Source organism: Fringilla coelebs (genome assembly GCF_963513975.1).
Source record: "Fringilla coelebs genome assembly, chromosome: 5".
Lineage (NCBI taxonomy): Eukaryota > Metazoa > Chordata > Aves > Passeriformes > Fringillidae > Fringilla > Fringilla coelebs.
The window spans coordinates 72,451,292-72,476,681 of NC_140033.1; the positions used below are offsets into that span (position 1 = coordinate 72,451,292).

The 25,390-nt window shown below is 43.9% G+C and overlaps 1 protein-coding gene across 5 annotated transcripts in view; it reads left to right on the forward strand.

Annotated features, from left to right (window-relative positions):
- The window catches only part of SOX5 (SRY-box transcription factor 5), a gene marked incomplete at its 5' end in the record, with an annotated part of 282,823 nt that overhangs the window by 190,994 nt on the left and 66,439 nt on the right, over nt 1-25,390 (forward strand). For 4 of the 5 annotated variants that reach the window (XM_084206502.1, XM_084206504.1, XM_084206505.1 and 1 more), the window contains 2 exons: nt 1,201-1,321; nt 13,973-14,058. In XM_084206502.1, coding sequence (XP_084062628.1) covers nt 1,201-1,321; nt 13,973-14,058 — 207 coding nt within the window. Of the gene's footprint in view, nt 1-1,197; nt 1,322-13,972; nt 14,059-25,390 lie in introns of all 5 variants that reach the window. The other variant, XM_084206503.1, reaches the window with a different exon arrangement.

Genomic DNA, 25,390 nt, shown 5'->3' on the forward strand with positions numbered 1-25,390 from the left:
GTGTTGCCAGCTCCAGGCATAAATTAAAAGAGATGGTAATCCCAAGTTTTGTATCACTGTTTTGCCTGGTAATGGTGTTGGGTGAACCAAGATGTGGCCTGGATTTTAAGGAGAATAAATGAAAATAGAAGTAAGTGGAAATGGTGTATTCTGAGCAGCGGCAGCCAAGGACTGGGGCAGGTTCTCTTTCCCAGTTCTGTCAGGCAGCAGTGAAGGGAGTGACACCCTCCTGCACCCCTCAGCATTGAAGGGCTTGTTGATACTCTGATTTTCTGAGTTACTTAAGCACAAAATAAATTCTAGTTTTCGAAGACATCTCCATCTCCAGTGCCTCAGCTTTACAGTGCCATTAAAATCGAGATGAGGTCTCTTAAAAAGGAGCCAGTCCTTCTTGACTGACTGATCTGGCCAGTGCAGGGGGGGTTTAAATTCAAACTAGGCATTCAGCATTTTAATCCAGCAAACTTTGTGTTTCTCATCTGTGTGAAATACAGCGACAGCTTCCATTTCTATCAATTATGGAAGCTATTAACGGAACTGGGTAAAAGCAGCAGCAGTAGATGTTGTGCCATGGCCCACTTCCAGCTTTGGTGACTAATTTCTGCATGGCTTTAGTCCCCTGCAGTACAATATAATATTTTCCACTTCCTGACTTGCACGGTTGTGCAGAGTTGCTGTGCAAAGCTGAACGCCTAGCCCTTCAGACATGGCCCTTTGATTTGTGAATCAAGGGTCTCAGCCTTTTTTCTGAGAATTCATCTTTCCACATGTACAAATAAGTGTGTATGAGCGTGTATGAGCAGAAAAACAGCATTGGCTGTGCTGTGTGCTCCTTGTGCACTTATTTTTCCTTTCTGAGGAGGTGTCTTTGTGAAAGCTGCTGTCTGATACAGACACTGCTCCACAGCTCAGCAGAAGAGAAGGAGGTACCCCCTACAGCCAGAGATAGTGAGTCATCGTGAACTGTGGGGGGAATCATTAAGTGGGATATAGAAATGCCAGAGTGAAACATTTCAGTTTATTTTGGATTCGTGTCGTTCCCATGAAGTGTGTGGTGATGAAGGTGAAGCCCCGCAGCTGATGCTGCTGGGACACCCCAGTATGAAGAGGTGCATTCAGGCCAGACCTCTCAGATCAGCAGTGAGAGAGACACTGTCCCCCCCAAAGTTCTGTGTTTGATTCTCCCTCTCTGTTCAGCAGGTCCAGGGTCAGCTGCCTCCATTGATGATCCCCGTGTTCCCTCCAGACCAGCGAACCCTGGCAGCAGCTGCTCAGCAAGGATTCCTCCTTCCTCCTGGCTTCAGCTACAAGGCGGGATGCAGTAAGTGCTGGGCATTGCTGTAGCTGCAAGGGGGCATTACAGGGCACAGCTGGGATGAAAGAAGCAGCCTGTCGATGGACAAAGCCATCAGCTTGCAGAGATGAGTGTGAAAAGGGGATTGGTTGTTACAGCATGAGAAAAGCCTGTCAGAGATGAAGGATGTGTTCCTGCACAGCGGCCAAACATCTGACACAAGAGGTGCGTTTGTGCACCTTCTCCCTGACAGGTCTTTCTGACAAGTGAACATGCTCATGACCACAAACTTGCATCTGAAGAGAAGCTATTTGAAACTTCCCAATAAATTTCAACACTGTTGTAAGAAAACATGTTTTTTCCTGGAGCAGACTGCTTGCTATTTGTGAACTGAGGGCCTATTCTAGTCTCTTTCTTCACACAGAGCTCACATTAATCTCAACGGAGGTTCTGCACAGAGATCAAAGATAGCATATGCCTTTCAGTTTGATGGACTAACACAAACTCTGAGGATATTTGTGAGAGCCTAACACTTAAAAATATAGCATCTACTTTTTTTAATCTTTGAAAGATTTGTATTGTTCTCTACATTCTGCAGATTTTTTTTATATTTTATTTAAGCCTTCTATAGGATTTCATCTTCCTGTCAACACGATGAGAATAAATACAAGTCAAGAAATAATGAAGGAACTTTATTTCTGTGAATAAACTTAGCTAGAGCGTGAATTTCACAGACTTGTGTTCGTGCACTTGTAGAACTCTTCTGCCATCGGTTTTCTACCGAGTTATCCAGGACTTGCTTGTTCTACCCCCCTCTGTCTCTGGTTTGGGTGTTTGTTATGTCCATGTCATTGTATCCATCTGTATCCTTGACTAACTCATTAATTCATCAGTTGGTGTGAGTTACTCAGCACTTGCCACTGCTGCATTTTTTGTGAACTTAGAACATAAAAATATTTCTTTAGTTAAGCTGGCTTAGCCCACAATTTCAGATTTCTCTCAGCTTGTGAACATCACAGACACCGTACTTGAGCACTAACTCAGTTTCTTTGGCCACTAACACCTTTTCCTGATATTTTACAGACTGGGACCACTATTGCAAATACTGTTCCAAACACTTCCCATCCCTCAGCAGCTGCAGTGCCAAAACATGGTCTCATTCAGTTCTTCCAGTGATTTCACACACTCATTCTCTCAGTGATTCACATTGCAGAATGTGTAGCTGTGAGCCACGCTGAATGTGAGCGCTACCATCACTGTGGGTCTGGAAAAGGTCAGCAAAGCACGCTGTTAGACAGATCTGGCAGATGATATTGTTTCCATGTTAGTCAAGTCCAGTTGGGGTAGAAGGAGCTGAGGTGGTTTTTTCCCTTCTTTGTACTGCGTGCACATCAACTCCATGATAGTCCTGTAGTTCCTCACACCTATGGAATATTAACTCCATGATAATCCAGTAGTTCCTCACATCTATGGAATATTAACTCCATGATAGTCCTGTAGTTCCTCACATCTATGGAATATTGACTCCATGATAGTCCTGTAGTTCCTCACATCTATGGAATATTAACTCCATGATAATCCTGTAGTTCCTCACATCTATGGAATATTAACTCCATGATAATCCTGTAGTTCCTCACACCTATGGAATATTAATTCCATGATAGTCCTGTAGTTCCTCACACCTATGGAATATTAACTCCATGATAATCCTGTAGTTCCTCACATCTATGGAATATTAACTCCATGATAGTCCTGTAGTTCCTCACATCTATGGAATATTAACTCCATGATAATCCTGTAGTTCCTCACACCTATGGAATATTAACTCCATGATAGTCCTGTAGTTCCTCACATCTATGGAATATTAACTCCATGATAATCCTGTAGTTCCTCACACCTATGGAATATTAACTCCATGATAGTCCTGTAGTTCCTCACATCTATGGAATATTAACTCCATGATAGTCCTGTAGTTCCTCACATCTGTGGAATAGATGTGACATTACGTGTTTGTGTAACCCTGAAAATTGAAAGGCAAAAAGAGCAAAGTTTCTGCTGCTTCTGGCAGTGAGGCTTGGAATGAACAGCGTGCCAAGATGTAGGGCTGAGCAGGAGCCAGTGGAAAAAGGCAGCTCTGTGTTTGGTGGTTGCCTGGCACGTTTGGCTGAGTTTGACTGAGAAGCTGAGGAGAAGTGATAAGTAGTCCAAAGGGTTTCTTCCTTTCACTCAGCATCTGGAGTAAACAAAAACTCACATTTAGCCACACCTGGAAAGCTTCACCCAGCTGCCTTCAAACCACAATACGTTCACGTCAAGTCATGTTTTTGACAGACCACTAAAACATACTTCTCCCATATTTTTGCTTGCCCTGCTGTGTATCAGTCCACTTGGGAAAGTCTGTAAGCCAGAGAGCTTTGGATACAATTTCCTTAAGCCCCTGGGTGACTTAGGAGACTAACCCTCCTTTTTAAGAGTGACAGAGGCGCTAGGATCTAAGCCTTAGAGGTGTTGACCAAAGTTGTACTGCAGATTTCAGTGCAGTGACCTGTGCTGGTTGAGCTGAGCTGGAGGGGGTTGTAGTACCAGCACTGTGCTGCAACACAGAATGCCCAGCAGATTAATTTGCTCAGCTTCTGAATGGGTTAAATACCTGATTTTCACTGAGGTTGCTTTTGGGAGCAAAGCCCTCCTGGGAACTTCCAAAGACCCCACCAGCATCTTCTGTACATGACTGCCTTTTAAACTCTGTGGTTTAAAATCAGGGTATGTGCCTGACAAAAATGGAGTCTCACTTCCACATCATCCCAGTCTTTTTGGAAAACCTGCCCTTCCTTCTGGACTGATTGCATTTTTCAGAATTGTTTTCTGTGGCTGACTGATGGAAATTCTCTAGTGATGATTCTGTTATTTATTAGCATTAACAACCTGCAGATAGGAATGATAAAAATCTCCGTGTGACTGTTCAGTTCCAGTTGCAAAGAACATAAAGCTATGAAAGTTTTCACATACTGTTCCTCAAGAAAAGTGAGATTTGAAAATGTGGGGGAGAAGGAAGAGAGAATTATTGCAACACCCAATATTTTCATAACTAGCCAGTGATGCAGAGCTCCTTGACCTTGAATATCTGTTGGAGACACATTGAAAGGGACATTTGTGCTGCTCTGCACCCTGCCCCTGTGAGAAGTCAGGACTCCAGAAGGTGATGTATGGGCCAAGCTTCTTGGTTAAGCATTCTCAAACTTGCTTCTGTCCAGGCTGGGACAGCAAGGACTCTCTGTTAAAATTGCTTAAACTGAGTTGGTTCTTTTTCATGGAAACTGTTGGGAAGGGATTAAAGAGCAGCCTGGTCACAGTGGAAGCCTTTGCAGGGGCTGTGGTGGGAGCTGTTGGTCTCTTCAGCCCAGCTAGAATGTGTGACCAAGGCTCAGGGTGTGCAAAAGAGAAGAAATAATGAATAGCTGTACTGCTGTTTAATTTTCATTCAGCTTAGATAATAAAACCTAATTGAACTCGCTCAGTGCTTTCTGACCCACCTGTGTCTCCCCAGAGGGGGTGAGATGTGAGTCCCCCAGAGGTTTCAGAGTGTGTGAGTGGGAGGGTTCCTCAGGCAGTGCTTACCAGGGGCCTCATCACACACCAGACAGAGCCTGGAGAAGAAGAGCACTGCTTCCTCTGCACAAACTTTGTTTTCTGAGCATTTAGACTGAAGAGAATACAAAAATAATTGTAACAGTCGATAGCAGTGGTCCACTTGGACTCCTTCCATGGCAGATACCCAAGGAAGAGCAGGGCAGAAGTGCACTGATACTTTATCCCCATCCTTTGCCAGCTTGCAGTGACTGAGGACTCAGGGACCTTTTAACCCAGTGGTGGCATCACTGTGAGATGTGGTGTTGAAAACAAAGAGTTTTTCTCTGCTTGGTTCCAGCCTGATGGAAAACATTCTAGAGAGATGAAATGCTCAAAAAAACCCCGCAAGATCAGTCTCTATTATGTGCAGAGCAAATGATTCAATTATGCTTTTCCAAATATTTTTCAAAATTGGGTAAATAAAGGGAAGAGAGGGGTAAATATTTTCTCCGTGGTTACATGGCAGGTCATGGTCTTTGGCTTCCAATTTGATGTACTACATTTCCTTTTCTTTCTTTTTCTCCATAGCAGATCATGCTTGGGAGTGGCTTGGGTTTTCATTTTGTTTTGTTTTTTTAAACAGATGGTTTGCATTACATAAGGGACAATTTACACAAGTTGACACTTCCCCTTTTTTCTCTATGGCATATTGTGTGGTGGTAAAGTTGGCAGAGATGAAGGGAGGAACTTCTATTAGGATTACATTTCTATTTGAGAAAAAGATTCATAATCTCTGGTTCCAGTTAATTTTTAACCTCCATACCTAGATATAATTGTATGTATAAAATACTTAATATTATTATTTACAGCTGAATTCTTTTTCTTATGAAAAGAAAAAGTTGGCAGTATGTGATGGGCTGTATAGTCCCCAATTAGCAAGGTAAATACTGATTACACACTTATTCACCCTGTATTTAGTTATTCATGCAATGTGTGCTATTTGAAATTTAAGTTTTTTGAGTTTTTCATGCAAACCTCTTTATATGTATGTTATTATATGCATAATATGTAATTTTTAGATAGATATATAATGCAAATTTTTCATAAAGGGCTGACGTTTCAAGGTTAGTTGTTGCCTTAGTTAGTGACTGGCAGCATGAGCAGATTTGAGGAGCTGACCCAGCATCCCAACTGTTTAAACTGCTTTAGCAGCAGGAGAGCACCTTCCATTTCAGCTGGTGCTGAAATCAAACCCAGTCTGATCGCTGCATTTCCCAGAGCTTCTCCCACATTTGGGCTCCCCAGATTGGCTCAGGTCATTTAACCCTTCTTTCCTTCTCATCCCATTCCCTTCTCACTGGTTACTCCTGCTGGTCCAGCCCTCCTGGTGGTACTCACCAGATAATAGACACAGCTCCCAGATTTTAGCAATGGCAAGGGAAATGTCAGCTCTGCTGAGGTCTGAGGAGCTGTTGCTGTTGACTTCACTGAAGTCAGATTTCACACCAGATGATACAGATCTGCTAGGGCCACTCTTAGAAATAATTAGAATTTATTTAGAGCTAATTAATATTTGAGAAGTGCTTTGAAAGCATAAAAATGGTGCAAGTGATAGAAGAGACAAAGTTTTGTATTGTGCCCTTTAAAAACTGCATAGTTCTGCCTCTGAGCAAGCTGCTTGTCATTTGTAGGTAGTATGATCCTTTTATTAATGCACACATGTATGGATCTGTATGATCCTTTTATTAATGCACACAGGTATGGGTCTGTATGATCCTTTTATTATTGCACATATGGGTCTGTATGATCCTTTTATTATTGCACATATGGGTCTGTATGATCCTTTTATTAATGCACACATGTATGGATCTGTATGATCCTTTTATTATTGCACACATGTATGGGTCTCTATGACCCTTTTATTAATGCACATATGGGTCTTTATGATCCTTTTATTAATGCACACATGTATGGATCTGTATGATCCTTTTATTAATGCACACATGTATGGATGTGTATGGTGAATATTAGAGTATTAAGGCATGGCTGTGTCTCCTATGCAAGAGATCCTGAAGAGTGTGAAATAAAGATTTGGGGCAGCACAAGGGACTGCTTCTGGGGGCTGAGCTAGGAAAAGGCAGAAGGGGTTAGGATGAGGACAGAGCTCTCTGGGTCAGCACGGTCAGAAGGTTTCCATGCCTCTACATCTGCAGCACTGTTTGCCAGTGGTTTCCGGGGTGTCAGAGCAGCCCAAATTTTGATGGGTCTTCCATAATTAGTGATCTAAGATAGATTAATTTAAGAAACTGCACCCCAGCACTTCTTAAAACATTTGATCATAATGCCAAAAGGGAAGGAAACGTTGACTTGTGCCTAAAGCAGTGGGGTGTGTTCTGTCAGTCCTGAGGCTTTTCAGGATGACTGAAGCTGCTGAATTCCACTGAGTTTCTTCTGTAGAAGATGAAGAACCACTCACCTTGTTTTCTAAATTAAGGTGTGCAAGAAATTGAATTATTTGGAGGTTTTTAGGATTTGTTTTCTTTTCTTTGGAAGCAATAATTGCCAAGTCTGTATTTCCCGAAATGGGATTTACCCCAAGTACATCTTCCAGGTTATTGGCAAGTTCTCAGGAATAGATACTCTTTTATTTGCTGATACCTGTGTTATTTTTATGGCAATATGACAAATTTTGGAAACAAGAATTGTTTTTCTTTGCCCATTTGTCCTGTGCCCTGTGGATAATTTGTTGTAACAAATCATGTTGTGTTTGCGGTCAGATGTCATCAACACGAGGTTTTTTTGAAAGCACTTTAATCACTATTTCAACCATATCCAATTGGAGGGGAGATCATTGAATATACCATACATTTTATATGTCTTACATATCAGCTTGTTGCTGCTGGAAGTGTTCTAAATAATTCACAGAAATTTATTGATGAAATATCTGATTTCCTCTTAAAATTGGCAGAATATGAGAGATGAACAAGTCAAGCCTAATGTAATTGAAATATGCTGAATTTACCATTCATCTCTGTTCTGAACAATAATTCTGATGTCTGATAAAAGTGAAGCTCTCAGTTAATTGGTTCCTCACGTAATACAATAAAATTAATGTTTAGGAGTTAAATACCATAAAGTTCCTCAGGGAAAATTGCTGATGTGTCTCTGTTTTTCAGTCACATGTTTCATGTTTAATGGAGTATCATGTGGATTGTCTTACAATTTTACTTGTGCTCTGTGCCCGTGTTTCTGTCTTCTAAAGAGACTTGAGTGCTAATTTCTGATTTAACTGTGTCAGCTGACACACAGGTCATGACAATCCCCAAATCACAAGGAAAAAATATTGGCATTGCTGTGTTTTTATCAGGATGGCAAAAACAGAAGCTGTGTTGTGAAGACCACATGCTGCAGCTTCTTTGTGAGGATAGATGGTGGTCATCTTCCAGGGCTGCTGTTCATGCCTTGGACAGGAATGAGCGTATGACCCAACCCTGGTTTCCCCCAGGTCAGGGAGAGCAGTGGCACTGTGGATATTGTGGATAGGCACAGCAAGGAGCAGGTTTTGGTTTCCCCCAGGTCAGGGAGAGCAGTGGCACTGTGGATATTGTGGATGGGCACAGCAAGGAGCAGGTTTTGGTTTCCCCCAGGTCAGGGAGAGCACTGTGGATATTGTGGATAGGCACAGCCAGGAGCAGGTTTTGGTTTCCCCCAGGTCAGGGAGAGCAGTGGCACTGTGGATATTGTGGATAGGCACAGCCAGGAGCAGGTTTTGGTTTCCCCCAGGTCAGGGAGAGCAGTGGCACTGTGGATATTGTGGATAGGCACAGCCAGGAGCAGGTTTTGGGGGCAGCTCTGCCTCTCAGCACCCACGGGGCTGTGATGGCTCTGTGGGGTTGCAGATGGAATGGAAGGAGACAGGGCTGCAGAACAGAACAACACAGCTGAGGCTGTTTCTAAATGAAAGGGTTCCCTAGCTCCCCATCCCTCTGTGGCTTCTCCTCACAATTCCAGTGACAGCAAAGCACAGGCAGAGCAGTGGGGACCTGTGAAACAGGCTGGCAGTTTCAGCTCAGTTTCTAGGCATGAACAATTACTCTTACTCCACCATTATCCATAGCTGGACAACAGAATAAAGTCCTGGATGTTTAAATTCATGGGCAGGTACAAACCTTCATGGAAATACTTTGGCTTTCCTTGGAAGCTGGAGTTTTTGAGTAAGCGTGATTTATTCCACAGGTATAGAAAGAAAAACATTTAAAAATGTGTATTCTGAACTCAGGGGTTGTTCTGTTGGCAGGGGTGTCTGAAGGCTTGCATGCAGCCTCTTGCTCCAGGCAGGGTCCTCAAGGAGATGGGATCAGATCACTCAGGGCTTGCTCAGCTGGCCCTGCCAAGCTCCAAGGACAGAGTGCAGCTCCCAGCCTCTGGCTGTCCTTGTGGGGAAGGTCTGAACCAGCTGGGATTTCCTTTTGGAAGCCACTGGGGGTGTCTTCTTCGTGCTCTTTTTCTTATTGATTGAAAGCCAGAAACCAGGGAACGCTGCTCATGTCTTTCACAGCCTCCCACTCCTTTTTCTGCATGTCCACCATCCCACCAAGAGGATGAAAGGAAAATGAGACTGAGAATAAATGAGTGGGGAGAAGAGATGCAGTGCCTTACCTGTCAGCTGGCCATCAGCTGTGATTATTCATTATAAATACACTTAAGTGATAAATTGAGTGTAAAATTATTGTGGCTTTTTCTAGAATTTGTCAAAAATTGGGGGAAGAGAATGTAGAATTCCTTTTCAGTCAACAGAATGTACTATAAGAAAATGGTTATTTTGGTATTTTTCATGGAATTTAGTTTAGCATGCTGGTCTTGGAAATTATAATTTAAGTGTTGGGGTTTGTTCCGTACTCTTATTCTTTACACTGTTTTCTTTTCTCCTTCTGTGATCTCCAACTTCTTTTTCATTTGCTATCCCAGAAAGGTAGGAGAAAAGCAATGAGTTTTTTAAAAATCACAGGGAATAAATGCCCTACTTCTCCTCTTCTGGTATCCTTCTTTTAAGAGAAGAAAATTTCAGGAAAAAAAATCAGTGTTCTATTGTTTCATATAATCAGGCTCAACTTTAAAATCCTGTCAAAACATTATAATTTAACATTAGCATGTAACTTGATTTATATAGCAAGTAAGACAATTGTGCCTGCTCTGAAGAGCTTGCAGCCTGTCAGGAGACAAGACAAGACACTGGGGGGGATTACACCATGAAGGAGAATAAATGAGATGAGTGACAGAAAAAGGAATACAAAAACCATCTTCAGGGTTTTGGTGAATGGTGCAACAGACATTATGTTAACTCTTATGCTTTATTTTCACTTTAAGAAAAAAAATCCTAATGTTTTTTAACTTTAAAAACTCCTTTGATAAAATTTTGCAAAACATATAAATGGTTTAGGAGCCATTGTAGTATTTCCACAAGTACAGAATGGTTTCATACCTGTGAGCTGGTAGCCAGTCATCTGAAGATGAAGTTCCTAAACACAGAGCTGTTATTTTGTGTGCTGGGACAGGATGTCCCCTTGGCTCTGGCCCTCAGCTCAACTGCTGCAGAAAAGGGTTTTCAGTGGGGATCACAGGAGAATTCATAGAAAGAGTAGTTTGAAAGTGAATGTGCTTCATGAAAAATCCTCTTGTAAGCAAGATCTTGGAAGATTATTTTGGGCAAGGATGAAGGTGTGATTTGAAATTGAAAGAAGTTGCAGTGCATAAATTATCAGAAAGAGGTTCTGGGTATGTTTGTGGAAGATGGACCAGAAGAAGGATAGAGAGAGAAATAAAGTTTTGGCACAGAATTGAGGACTCAGCCTTGTGCTCTGCCCTGATCCACTGGCACTGCCCACAGTGGGCACCAATAATATTCCTCTCTGTTCTGATATTCCCCCTCTGCTATCCCCCCTCAGCTCCCCCAGGCTGACATTTCTTTCCCCTCCTCTTCTTCAGCTGCTGCATCACCAGTGCATAAATCCTGGGTCCTCCTTATGTAGCCAGCCTTGAAGAATTCTGCTCTTCAAAGTGATGTCACCAGCTAGCTGGGAAATAATTATGTATTAGGCAATAATACACCAGCTAATGAAATGGTTTCTACCTTGTTGTCACCATAAAAATCTCAGCCTTTGATCTGCTCCGTGTTTTACCATATGGCCTACTAAAGAAAAACAACAATAAAACTTCTCTCTGCTGCTTTGTTTGTTCAAAAAGTCCACACATAACAAGAGAGGTGGCTTGGAACATGAAATGACTGCACAAAATGTTTCTTTTGTTGGCTGAAAGATGCTCCTGCCTGCATGCATTTGATTAATAATGAATTTTATAAATGGAAATGTAGTATGGTTGTTTGAGATTTTATTGGTGTTTTCAGAGTTTTCAGACTTGTGAGTGGCTTGGGAAATACCCATTTCTGAGGACTGCCTGTCTTCTCTCACATTCCTGAAATGCTCCTAGAGCTTGGGAGAAAAATGTAGCTACTTTTTACATCTAAAAATAAGATATTTACCGAAGATGTAGTGTAAAGACACGCATTTCCCAGCTAAAACTAAAATCTGGGGGAAACTAGCTTTTAGCTAAAACAGTTTAGTCAATAAGTCCACTCTGATATGGGAATAAATTTAAGGATACAGTGAAAGGTGTAGCCTGTTCTAGAGCAACAGCAAAACCTGTGTATTTCTCAGACAAGACCTGAGATCTTGGCTGGTATTTTGAGGGCTGGCAGCTGCTCCTGCTCTGTGTGGTGTCAGGACCTGAATGCTTCATGGACAGAGCTCCAGAACCTTCCCTGGTCTGGAGAGCTGTCTGTGGGTTTTACTCCTGGCTCTTCCTCTGGGCTCTTGGTGGGAACAGTGGGATTTATGGATTGGCACGATGGACTGAGGCTGTGAGTGGAGAAAAATGTGGGAGAGCGCAGGGAAGCTGATCTTGCAATAGATGTGTTTTAGTACAAATCATTCAGAACTAGGAATTTAATGGGCTGTAAGAATCAGCATCCTACTGAGAAAATGTCCCTCGTTCTTTTTTGTTTTCAGTTGAAAAATTAAACATTTTATCTTCTGTCATGGTGGTTTTTTGATCAGAATGTCATCTTTCGGAGGGAGTTTTGGAATGATGCTGAGCTCACTCTGTGGGGATGCAGCTGAACACCTTTGTCCCTGGCTCTCTGACCACTGTTGCCTTTTTCTCTGTGCCTTCACGTGTCTGAGGCCACTGCTCAGGTCACAAGGTGCTCTCCAGAAAATGCCAAGTCAGAAAGATTTTTGATTCAGCCCCTGATAGGAAAAGGAAGGTGGGTGCCTCAGAAAGCAAAATAGGACTGGACAATGTAAAACAATGGCATTCACTGGGGAAGAAAAAGAAAGCCAAGCATGTCAGGAAATCTGTGCCCACTGACAAATAAATAAATAGAATTGTTGTGGCCTGGGGCTGGTGCAGTCCCCTGGGAATGGGGATGCCTGGTGGACATTTTGGTTTGCATTGCTTGGCTGGCCAGCCCTGAATGGCTGTGAGGCTTCAGTCAACAGAGCATTGCTTGAGATGTTCTCAAACATAAACCTGCACATTTATTTAAGTCAGATATCTGTTACGATGCTTTGCCAGCCCAGTTGCTGTTGGTCCTCCATCACTAGAAGTTGTGGTGTTTAGTTCTTGACAGGGAGATCAAAATCCTTGAATGACAAGGTCTAACTGAAGAAGGTTGCACTATAAAAAGGGAAAATAAACATTAGCCACTTAACTGAATGTGTGCACACCAACACAGCCTGTTTCTAACTTTTTTTTTTAATTACCTAAATTTATTTCCCTTTGTTTTCTGTTTCCTATAATCAAGGCTTGATAACATTTGAAACTTTAATTCAATAATAAGTATTAATGATTGTACAAAACACCCTGCATTACCTCCTTAATTGTCTTTTGTATTTTTTTGCCTAGTTCATTCAAAAATGCACAATAAAGGGGAACACTTTTAATATGTCTTTTTAAGGAAATGTAGAGCAACATTTAGGTAGATTTTCCTGATAGAGTGTTCTGCTTTTTCCACAGTCTCATTTCCATAGTCTGTTTTTGTGCTACAGAAATCAGGCATGCCACCAGAACACAGGGACATACAGAAATGCTCTATGAGCCTTATTTGGGCGGAAGTGTTAAAATATTTTATCACCTGAAGAAGCAATATAATGTGTGTAACACTTCTTACTATTTTTGCTGGTTTTTCTCATAGTTTTGTGGATGGGGTAGTATGAAGTTTATTTTAACAAACCAGAAGTGTTAGAGTTGACCAAAAGTGAGCTCTCCATATCATTAAAATGAGCCGGTCTCCATCTCAATTTTTGCCATTTCAGGTAATTTTCCTTCATGAGTGCCTGCAATTTTTCTTAAAACCTTTACTGGCTCCCTTTATCTCATTAAGCACAATGCAGTTCTTGCTAAAACTTGAAGTAGTTTTCCTTCAGAAGCAAAATTGAGTCTCAAGTCATGAAGCGGAGTTGGTGCAGGGATTTCAAAGGCCTGTATCTGATTTCCTTAGCTTCACGTGCTTTTTCCTGTTGCAGGATCAAACCTTGCCACTAAAGTGAGGTTTTTTTTCCCCTCCTGAAAGAAAGCAGTGTTCAATTGAGTGCCATTTCTGCTCTGCGTGAGGCTCAGTTTGCTAACAGTGAGCGGAGTTTAGTTAACTTCATATTTTGGACAAGCTTGTAAATTTGTTCCCTTCTAATGCTGTGATCTTATCAAGGTTGTACTGTTTTCCTTTTCTTCTCCTCCACCCCCATCTTCTTTCTTTCCTTTTTTTGAAGTGCAGCCTTCTGATCAATGTGCACTTTTTTTTCCCCCCATTTCCCTAAATACATCATGAAAAAGGATGAGGTTTCCGCCTTAATTGCTTGTGCTTTTATTCACATTCCTCTCCCAGCCAGAATCGTGAAAAGAGTGTTAGTAAAAGGCTGCACAATAGAGCTTTTCATTAGGCCTCAACGAGGCACACAAAAGAAGGCTTTTGGAAAGAGTGAATGCAGGACTTTAATTTGCAGGTGGAGAGCAGATAAAAGGTGCTGACGCCTCTATTATTCTCTTACTTAGGTGACCCCTACCCCGTTCAGCTGATCCCAACTACCATGGCAGCTGCTGCCGCAGCAACGCCGGGCTTAGGCCCTCTCCAACTGCAGGTAAGTCCAGCACAATGCAGGGGAGGCAGAGGTTAAGTCAACATGAACACCAGTTTTCCTTTCCTGGAGCACAGCGCAGTTAACAGGGCTCTCTGGGCTCTCCTCTCGGCGCAGAACTTGCCTCTGAAGCAGAAGAGCCGTCAAATGATAACACGTTTCACGTTTTCCTCTCACCTTGCTGGAAGTTTTTGTTGCTTTTTTGTGTCCCTGTTGTCAAGTTAACTACTTTTAGGTTTGTACTTTGAATTTCCTCGTAGCAGTACGTTTGCTTTTCTTGCTGACGTGGTTTAACCCCAGACAACAGCTCAGTGCTACAGCCGGTCTCTGGCTTCCCAAGAGTGGGAATGGGAAATGCGAGGTAAAACCTGGAGTGAGATAAGAACGGTTCCATAAATGATATCACATAAAATGCAATAGCAGAAATAGCAATGATTGTCATGGAAAAGAGAGAAGCATAAAGCCCAAGAAAACAATTTCTCTCCACCTGCTGACCAGTGCCAGCCTGGCCCAGGCAGTGGTTGACCCCTCCTGAGCCCGTGTCCCCAGCTCATTAACTGAACGTGACGTTCTCTGGTGTGGAATATTCCTTTGGCCCCTTCAGATCAGCTGTCCCAGCCTTGCTGCCTCCCAGCGTTCTTGTGCAGCTTCTCACAACTTGAGAAATCCCTGATTTAGGGTAAGAATTACTTAGCAGCAGCCAAAACACGGATGTGTTACCAAACGTTATTGTCATCCTAAATCCAAAGCACAGCACTGTACCAGCTGCTGAGAAGAAAGGCAGGGCTATCCCAGCTGAAACCAGGACACTTTTCCATTAGACCATTCTCCTGCAGGCTGTGAAGTCCCAAAATGCTGAAATGGGTTGTCAGGCAGAAGAGCTGTGTCCTGACAAGCACTTTTAAACTGCTTAGAAGTCGTTAACGTGATTATGTCCTTTTAGGCCATAAGCTCTTCAGAGCAATAACTGGCCCCTCCTACTGTGTTTTATGGTACCCAGAGCATTTGAGGCACTGCTGTATTGCAGATAATTGGTGATTATTCTAATTTAACATAGACAATGAGAGAACAGGTGGAAAGATACTGAAGGGTTTGAGTTTTTTTCAGCTACAATAAAGAGTTGACCTGGTAGCCAGGTGTTTCTGATTGAGACTGTCAGGATTCTGAATTTTGGAGGCATTAGGCTGTCCATGGTAATGGACAATGCTAGCAAGTCTGTGGATGTTCCTGATCAGCCACACAGCCCTTGTTGAGTCCCTGGAATTAGGCAAATATGGTGTCCATTGCCACAGTGGGACTTTTGCTGCCTGGCATGTATGTTGGGTGGTAGGAGGAAGCCAAGAACTGTTTGGGGCTGAGAGGAAATCCAGATCCAAATAGTCTCTGATCCTGCAAAGTCTGGATTGCCATTCTCTTCTAGAAACATAAAAGCCCCAAGCTCTGCCCTGCAAGTGCATCTCATTGCTGTTTGCCAGGTGCCATGCAGCAGCAGAGCTCTGTACCTGCTTGGGCAGGCTCAGCCTTTCTGACTGGCTCTGGGAAATGCATCCTCCAGCCCAGCCTGGCCCACATCCCTGTGGAGCAGACATCAGATATTCCAGTTGTTTGGCCAGCCTGCTAGAGCGTGGGACACAGTTCTGGGGAAGATTTTTTTTTTTTTTTTTTTTGCTTTATTTTTTATTTTATTTTAACACAGCCAGCGGAAGTGAGCTGAGTTTCGCAGAAATAGCTGCCAGTGTGTAAGCTGACACATTCCATGCACCACAGAGGTTAATACATTCATTCCTATTGTGCCTTTGTATGAAAAGCAACATTGTCTGCGTGTTAGTTTCTGATTCTCTGAGTTACAAATACTGTGGGCGGCGTAGGAATCATGGGAGCCATAGAAGTCATCCCTCTGAACTGAATTTCAGTATTGATAAAGTGCTTTTAATAGCCAAACACACATGAACAGACATATGGAAGCAAGAGGGAGGGAAGGAGGAAAAGCAAACATGGAGCTAGCTAGCAATGCAAAAACAACACTCTGATTCTAATTCTTATCTTTTCAGTCATTCAAGCTGGTCCTAAAATAATGCCTCAGTGCTCCAGTAAGATGGTAGGGTGGATTACTTTCGTTTCAGGACCAGCTTTGGGCTGCATCTCTGCATGCTGTGGGCTGAAGGATCCTGGTTAAAATAGGCTCTATCACAATAACAGTTTTCTTGTTAAAAGGTGGGCTTTGTGCAAGAGTGACTGCCGTCATAAGGATCTTAGGGTGAGTTTAGGTTATGGAAAAGTTGAGAGCCTCAAAGGCCTCTTGTTTCTGTGCAGAGGACATTAAAATGAAAATATTGACCAAATTCACCTATGTTGTTTTGCTACATGTCTGGAGTTAGAGGGAGAGTTTGGCAGCCAGTCAGTGGGAGAGGCTCAAATTCCTGACTTAGCAGACTCTTAGATTTTTCAGATCTGATCTCTAAGGGCATGTATATGCTAGAAATAAATTGAAGCTGATTTTTCTTCGCATCTTGCCAGTGATTTTTAGCTATCACTGCAGTCTATCTGATAGAAATTGGACATGCCTCTTAACTTCTGGTGCCATTTAAAAGAGTCAGGCTAGGTTTGCTTCTGGAATGGTTTTATCATACAGGATTCAAAACAGATGCCCACCTATGCTAACATGAATAGAGCTCAGCTTAGTTCCTGGACTAGAAAGAGTGTGCCTTCCAAACTCTGTACAAATCCAGTTTAGCTCAGCGGTGACTTTGTTGAGTCATAAAGAAAGATTCATGTTTGAATGTTTTTGGTCCAAACCCACCTTTAAATGGCTTTGCAGTCCCTTTCAAGGAGGAGCTCTTCTTACTTCAGACATTCCCCTGCTTAACTTAAAATTCTGGCGTTCCCTGCACACCCTCTGTCATCTGGTCATCAGGCAGGAAAAGGTCAGAAAAGTGGCATGTTCCCTCTTTTCTTCTCTCTCTATCCTCCGTATCACTCATCTTTCAGACTTTGTGTACTTGAAGCAGGGGAGATCAAAGGACCTGACACAATGCTCAGTTTGTTGCTCCCAGCAAAATTCGATACACAGCGTTATCTCAGAGAAGACAAAGCCAAGGAATGTCTCTTGTTTGTTTATGGAACAATAAACACGTCTTTGTTATTTCACTAGAGAATTTTAAGTCGGGTCATGGCTTCAGTAGTGTACTGTGAGATCAACAGGAAGTGCTTTTTTTATCCCTGGTTGTCAAAATCGCATTTTTGTTTTTGTAAATGAAACGCACACTGTTTATAGAAGAAGCACCTGGTTGCTTTCCCGTGGCAAAGCACCTCTCTGTCAGTGAGGATGCAGTCCCTCATTTTGAGGTGCCCTGTTGGCTCACAGTGATGGATTTGTCATCCAAAGCTCCCCTTCCTCTCCCCGCCTCCGAGTCCCCTCTGGGGTGCTCAGATTCTGATATTTGCCACGTGGGATTGCCCTGATTTCCAGGATCCACAGAGACACCAATGGCTCGGATGGAAGCTGACCCTTGCAGCGTGAGATGTTGTAAAGGAAGCAGAGGGATGGGGCTGCCTTGGAAAAGCTGGAACTGCCTCGCTGCAAGCTTGAACCTGTCCTCTGATAAAGCTCTGTCTGTCAGTCCCAAGGATTCACTCATTCCCACTTGCAATGGCAAGAATGCCATTTGGGGGGAAAAAAGCGGTTTTAGCTTTCCTGTTACCGAGAAAAGTCAGTCCCGAGCATTACTGTGGTGAAATCCCTCTGGGTAAGCACACAGGTTTTTTATGTCAGCTTTTCCCCTCCTAAACATCACCTGGTCTTGTTCCTCAGGGGTGGTGCAGGATGGCGGCTGTGATACCTTACGTTTCAAATACACGAGAGAGAAGCTGGACGTGAATTGTGTTTTACTGAACAAGGCCAATGACTCAGCAGTACTGCTGGATGCCTTGGGGGATGTTTTCCTGTGTGCCTCAGCAGAGGAGGGAACTCAGTTCCTCCATCCTGAAGATCAACATTCCAAGCTGTAAACATAGATGTGGGGTAACAAGTTTTGCACAAACTGATCTGCAGGGTTTGTTCTGGTGCCAGTCATCGTGGGCATAGCTAAGTAGGGAATAGATGTTACCGTAAGTCTGAGCAAACTCTTTATCAAATTGCATCTGAAAGTTTCTTTTCTGATAAAAAGTATTTTGTGAGTAGTTTCTGAGCATTAGGAAAGAGGGGAACTAATCACACAGTGTGAAAACTGGGAGGAATCTGCACCGTTGGGAGTGGGAATGGGTCAGATTTCCCAGATTGCTTGTTTGATAACCAGATAGTGACAACAACTGATTAATTGGCAGTAACACAAATGCTGTATATACCCATAACTCCATTGAGAGATAATGCTGGATGAATAATGACAGCTGCCTGTGCAGTCTTACTGTATGGACATTTTGTGTCCTGTCAAAACACCAGAGCAGTCTGATGTAATACAGACTTCCTGCAAACATCTGCTCTTGGGAAAAAAACACCCCAAAAAGTTGGGAGTGCCAGCATTCAAACTTTCTTCCCTCTCCATCTCAGCATGAAGCAGGGCTTCACAATTATTTGTGGTTGTGTTCAGCCTCATGTCCAAATCTGTCAGTGTGTGAACCAGGGGAATCTGCCATCAGTGTCTGTGTGAAAGCATTTTAGCTGGGTCTGAGTTCTGGACACCAGTCCTTAGGAGAGTCCTGGGTTCTCTGTTTGTACACAGATGAGGAGCCTTAGACCTTGGACCTTAAGCAGTCTGACCGAGTTTTTTAGTCTCTACTTCTTATATTAAGTACTTGGGTCAATTGGTTTTTCTTACTACAGACCTGTTCTCTTAGCTGTGTGGTAAGATGCATACCAGGGACTGAACTTAAATGGAATTCTAAAAACTGGACCAGAGTTTTGGAAATATTTGGGCCTCAAGCAGACACTGATGTTAGAGATAAGATTTTGACAAAAATGTAGCCTGTGTGGAGTTGGAGGGCTGTGCAGGATTGTTCATCCTGCTGTTATTTAGGTGTCAGCTCAGTACAAATTTTCCTTTGGAAAGCCTTGCTTGTAGGCATCCCAAGGATCCATAATCACTGGGAAGGACAGAGCACTCTAACAAGTGTGCAGCTGCTGGTCAGGAGGCAGAGTGTTCCAGTGGTCACACAAGTATTCCATGAAACATCTGTTACCTTTTTTTTTTTTTTTTTTCCTTACATACCAGCTTCCTTTTGGCTTCTTGACCATTGCAGGGATGAGCTGCAGATCTGCACTCACCACTCCAGGCTGTTTCTCTGGAGTATCTCCTTGAGTTTCATTTGAAATGTTGCTGAGGACAGAACTTCCCCTTGCTCTTCAAGAGATATTGGCCTGCATTAATTGTCAAGCACATGTAGTAACTGGGGGCTTTTTTGCAGATCTCTTTCTGATTTCTTGCTATAATCTCTATTTATAACCAGTTTTGCCAGATTAGGCAGTTGACCTTCCAGTGTTACAGCACCTCAGATCTGTGAAAGAAGACTGAAAAAGCTGTACAGACACTGGAGTGGTGCATCTGAATATTGAAAAACCTTATTCTTCCCTTGTTTTGGGGAGTCAGGTTGCCAGAGCTGCAAAGACATCTGAATTATTTCTGGTGAGGGAAAGTCTAGCACCCCGTTATTGTGCCCAGTGAATGCAGCCAAGAGATGGCAATGCTTCATCCATTATTCATGGACTCTGCACTGGTGACCTCTTTGGATATTACTGTAAGCACTTCTTTGCTTACAGGGAGGTACCCTGGTTTTTAGCAGTGCAGGTTATTTCTTCTGTTTGCTGGGCAGTGTCTTGCTTTAAATACCATCTGAGCTGGCTTTTCAACAGTGAGAATATCCTGTCCCTGTTTGCTTTTTACTTCACCTGTCCTCATAATTGGACTCTGACTTCATTTGTAGGGATTGAATCATTAGTGCACAGTTTAATTACAGTATTATAATACTCATGCAATCCACTTAAGTATTAAAAAAAAAAAAGTTGAATTAGTTTTTCACTATGAGCACACACATCTGGGGACAAAAACAACCAAGTGCAGGACAAGTGCCATTTCTCATTAGCATAACCAGGAGATGGCAGTTGTCCATCTGCCATTAGCTCAGTGCATGGCTGTGCTGTTTCCTGTGGCCATCACAAGCAACAATTATAAGAGCAGTAATAAAGCAACAGTTTTTGTTGGATACCCTTTGAAATAGTTTTTTTTAAATTGTTGCATTATGCAGGTTATTCTATAGATATTACATATATTCTATTATATATAGAATATATAATAATTATTGTAATCTAATGTGTTCTATTATATAGAGAATATAATATCTTCTATCTATTATTCTGTATTCCCTGCTTCTGTCCACCACTTCTTTCTGGCTGGGTAAGTGAATTGTTGGCCACCAGGTGTTTGCCACCTGTACTGCCCATGGTAGCCAAGGTGGCTATTTCAAAAGGGTCAGGGAAGACCAAGGTCCTACAGCTAGAAACAGGTGGAACTCTCCATGTGAAAGAAGCTACAGCCATCCAACCAGGGTGAAGAGCTCTGGGCTGTCGTGGGGTAAGTTGTCTTCTAAAAGTTTCATCTTTCCAAGGTTTCTTGGGTTTTTCATGAAGCCTTAGTGATGATTTTAAGGTACTAAAGATACTAAAAGTAAGGGGTGGGGTGAGAGGCCGTGGATTGCCAAGAGCACCTCTGAAAAATCTCAACATTTTTAAATGAAAAAGTTCCTCTCAGTTAACTCCTTGCAACTCCAGGGGCAGCCACTTTCACTTTCTGGGCACCTGCTGGGCACTGGAGGTTGGGGTAGGCTGTGTAAAAGCATGAACCACAGAGCACAGCTCAAGTAAATCTCATTCTTGGTGGGTAAATGGGCTTTGGAGTTGGCATTCAAGTAACCCATTCTTGCCTTTGACAGAATCTTACAGAACCTTATGAGTAAACCCACTATATCCTATTGAAATAGATTTGGAGGAAAAGCTTGCTCACATCATTTTATCAGAACCCAGTCAGTTCAGGGAGGACAGTGATTGCAGAAGGCTGCACAGAAGTGCTTTGTGCTTATTGAGCACTGTGGGTACCTGAACACACCACAGCAGACATTTGCAGGCAGTAAATCCCCATGGTAAAACAATACCAAGGCCACTCCGTGCCTTGTCAAATTAGAGCTCCCTCCCCGCTCCAGGGGAAGGAATTAGCAGGGGTGGCACATTCATTTTGTCTAGATTAACAGTCCTTCCTGCAGAACTTTCAGACTCCATCCGTATCCATGAACAATGGAAAAAGACTGAAAAACGCCCAGCCTGCGTGCCTTCCAGTGGTGGCTCAGGCCTGCTGCCTGCTCTGCTAGCAGAGCTGTGTGTGCATCAGTGAGCTCTCCTCCAGGTCAGACTGAGCTCCCTCTCCCCCTCCTGCAGCCCTGAGTCTGCAGGGCAGACAGACAGAAGCACACATATGATTAATACGGCACAGCTGCAGGAGTGACTCATTTGCATATGTATTAATAGAGGCAAAAACAACAATTCAATTACATCCAGAGCCATTCTGCATACTAAGAACATATGCAAATGGCCTGCAAGGAGTGCAGCCAGCCTTCTCCCTGGCTCCTGGGCTCACAGGGGCTCCGAGTGCTCAGGAAGGAAGAAATCCTGGTAGGAGCTGCTCATGCAGCTCCTGCTGCTCCTGCCCCAGCCCTGGGGTCCTAGGAGGCCCTTGGGCCATGGAAATAGCCCATCTTTGCTGTGTTATTTCCCAGTTACCAGCTCCATGCTGCTGTCTCTTCACCTATGGGCCCCAGCGTGAGGACAGCGAATCCTTGTGTTCCACATGCACACATTTATCTGATTTCTTGCTTTCACCTCACCACTCGTGTTGGCTCCGTTTGGCTTTGTCCTTCTCTGCCACAAGATTCCTCCTCTCATGAATTGGCCCCAAATACCCATTTCTGGGCCTTTTCCTTGGTGGGACCTTGTAGATCTGATCACAGTATTATTCAGGGATTTTCTGCTAGGGGACCATTAATCCTTTTAATGGCTCTGAAGGGTGTCTCAGAGAAGTTGAGCTGTTTTAGGCAGACTGTTCTATCACCATGCATTGGTCTTTGTCTCTGCTAAGAAAGTTGTGGAGTTCTGAAATGGAAAAGGTGAAAACCCCCAGGTGCTCAGTGGTTCACCCTGCAGCTGATGGGGAGCTCGATAACTGGTACAGAATCTGATTCTGGTGACAGAAACAGATGTTCTCTGAGCCTTGCAGGAATTTATTGGGCAGTAGTTTAGAGCAGCTTTCAGAAGCAGGTTGCAATATTGCAGCACTGGAGCTTATGCTATAGGAGCACTTAGGCTGTAAGTGAAGTTTTTTAGCTGTAAGTTGTTCCCTAACTTGGTGTTTTAATTAAAAACCATCTCCATCCTCAGTGTGCTTTTCATACAGCCCTTCACACCTGTGAGGTGCTGCAGAATGTCAGGCCAGGATCCATGGCCAGCATCACCGTTTTGGGAAGGTGAGGCATTGCACACTGACCTGCATGGGCTTGTCAGACAGAGCTGTGTTTGATCTGGAGAGCAGATAAGGAGTCACTGAAACCTTTGGAACCCTACAAGGCATTGAGATGCCCTGGGGCAGCTCAGGGTCCCAGGCAGCCTGAATCAGGGGCTGTTTGTGTGAGACATCTCCAGGTGTGAGCAGGGCAGATAAAATGGGTCATGCCGGGCGGGGAGGGTGTGTGACTGTCTGGCGGGTGTGCCTGCGAGGTCAGGCGTCCTTCCCTTCTTTGCTCTTGCAGAAATGTTACACTTGTTCCTTTCTGGGGTTAGCCTGCCAGACGGAAGCAGATTACTCCTTGATTATTTATAAGGCATTAATTTTAGATGAATATTGCTGAAGTAACTGACATCATAAGTAGTTTTAGCAGCCAGCAGAAGAGCCTGCTTGCAGATTGGAATATGACAGGCTTCACTTACTCGGTGTCCTAAGACAAAGTCTGAGTGTTTGAGGGAAGAGACCAGGAGTGGAGGCCCCTGTGTCAGCCAGGGCTTGGTTTGTGTCTGTGCCATGGAACCCTGACTCCAGATCGTGGAACTGTGCTGTCAGAGCTGAGTTCAGCCAGCTGCGAGACAGAACCAGTGTCAGAACAGCAGCAGTGGCAGCACCAGCCTGCCAGTGTCCTCAGCCAGGGGGGGGAAAGAGCATCTGAGAGTTCTCACACTGCCCCAAAGCCACTTCTGCTGTCAAAGAGGTAAATCACAACCCTTGTACACACCTTGAGATGCTTCACTTGCTGTACTGGCCACAGTGCAGGTTGAGAGGTGTTTGTGTTTCACATTGTTTCTTGGCTTACTTTCATTGGGAATTCATGCTCTTGGGAAAGGTCTGTATGAAAAATCTGGTAACAGACACAGAGAAACTTTTTTTTTCCTCCCCTTACTTTGTGTCCTTTGCACATTGCAGACACTGGGTTTGGAAAGAGTTGGCTTGTGCTACTGGTTTTCCTATTATGTTGTTTGCTCTTCTCAGAGGGATGTTGCTGAAAAGAAGATTATATAATCATGCAAATCAGCTTGTATAATCCTGAGCAAACTGTCCAGAGGGGGGAGAGGAGGGGAACCACGCTGAGTGGGGCTGGGCTGGCTGGGGAGCTCGCTCTGCAGTCCCAAACTGGGCCCTGCTGGGGCTCCTCAGAACGGGGGAGCTGCAGTCAGCCTGGGAAGGTTTTGTGGATGTTTCTGGAGTTCTCTGTGCTGAACTCTGCCAGCAGTGTGTGTTTGCAGTCCCCAGCAGAGCAGAACTGCAAATCAGTGATGTGCTCGCTCTTCAGTGCCTGTGGGACAGCGCTGCCAATAACAGGGGCACCCTGACAAACCTGCACTAACCAAAAAATACCTGCTGGTACAGACCCACTGCTTTGGGTCCTGCAGGCATTCACCCTAAAACAGCGCAGGAAATCCTCTCTGGAGTGTTGCTCTCTGTTGTGCCCAGATCAGATGACATGGTTTGCTGTAGCTGCAGATTGGTGTCCTATCTGAATGTGGAAGGATTTCTGTTTATGCCTCATTTCTCACTGCAGTCTGCTTCAGGGCCATTTTTGTTGCCCAAAGTTTAGGTCACTTTCAGTAGCCAAGGCAGAAGGGGACAGGAGTGAGCAAACAGAACAGTAAATGTGTGCACGAGGAGCCTGGCCTGGGACACAAACCGCATATGGCAAGAACTGTGCAAGCCTTTGGAAGTTTCTGAACTCTTACCCTTGCTTTTATTAAGTCTGATTCCTTGCCAGGCTTGAGTGTTAGCAGCCAGGGTATTTAATCACCCTTTTATGAATGGGGGCTAATATTAGGCACAGTTTGAAACTATGAGATACCTAATTACTGTAGCTCAAAGTGTTAGACAACAAACCACTGAGGTCAGGGGCCTTGGTCTGTTTTGCTTTCCAAAGTCATCAACTGAACTTTTCTCAGTAGAAGATACCAGGTATGTGGGGATGCAGCTTGCACAGTGTCAAATTTCATTACTCTTTTGTGCCAGGATAATCTAAGCTTGTGCCTGAAGTTAAGTCAAAGTGCAATTTTTTCCCCAATAGGCTCAGTTTCCCCAAATTCCTTTTCTCCTTTCAGGGGTCTCTTCATGCTTTCAGCTCTAGTGAATTTTGTAAGATCAATCTGAACAAGAAAATTTGGACTACTTGTAGCTGTACCTGTAGCCCCTAGTATTCCTCAAGAGCAGCTTTTAAACTTTGCCATCTGCATGAGCTCTGCTCCCTGGAGTCTGATTCCTAGACTGGCTTCCGAGTAGCCCTTTCCCCTTGTGCAGCTGCCTTGTTTGTTTCTGTTCCATTCACTGGATAGCTGAGGAGAAAAGCCCTGCAGACTGCTGGATTTCCATCCTCAGCCCTGCAGACTGCTGGATTTCCATCCTCAGCCCTTAGCCATAGGGCTGGTCACCTCACAGGTGAGGTACCTGCCTGGAAATGTGCTGCAGAGTGGTTAAGGGCCCTGTCTTGGGGGCTGACAGACTCTGGAATTCCAGGGAGCAGGGCTGGCAGAAAGCTGCTGGGGGACTTGTTTTTCCTTAGCGGGCAAACATACAAATGGAACAAAATAAAAATAATAAAAGCAAAAGAAAAGGCAGGTATGCAAGGAAGAAGAGAGCTGGGGTGGTACCTGTGCCCTGCCTGCTGTGCTCAGGGGATGAGGTTGTTAACCCTTCAGAGAGCTGGGGTGGTACCTGTGCCCTGCCTGCTGTGCTCAGGGCTCCACAGAAGCATCATTCCGCTGTGTGTCCCTGCAGGGCAGGGCTGGGGACAGGTGCTTGTCCCTGAGCACACCTGGGCAGCAGCACCT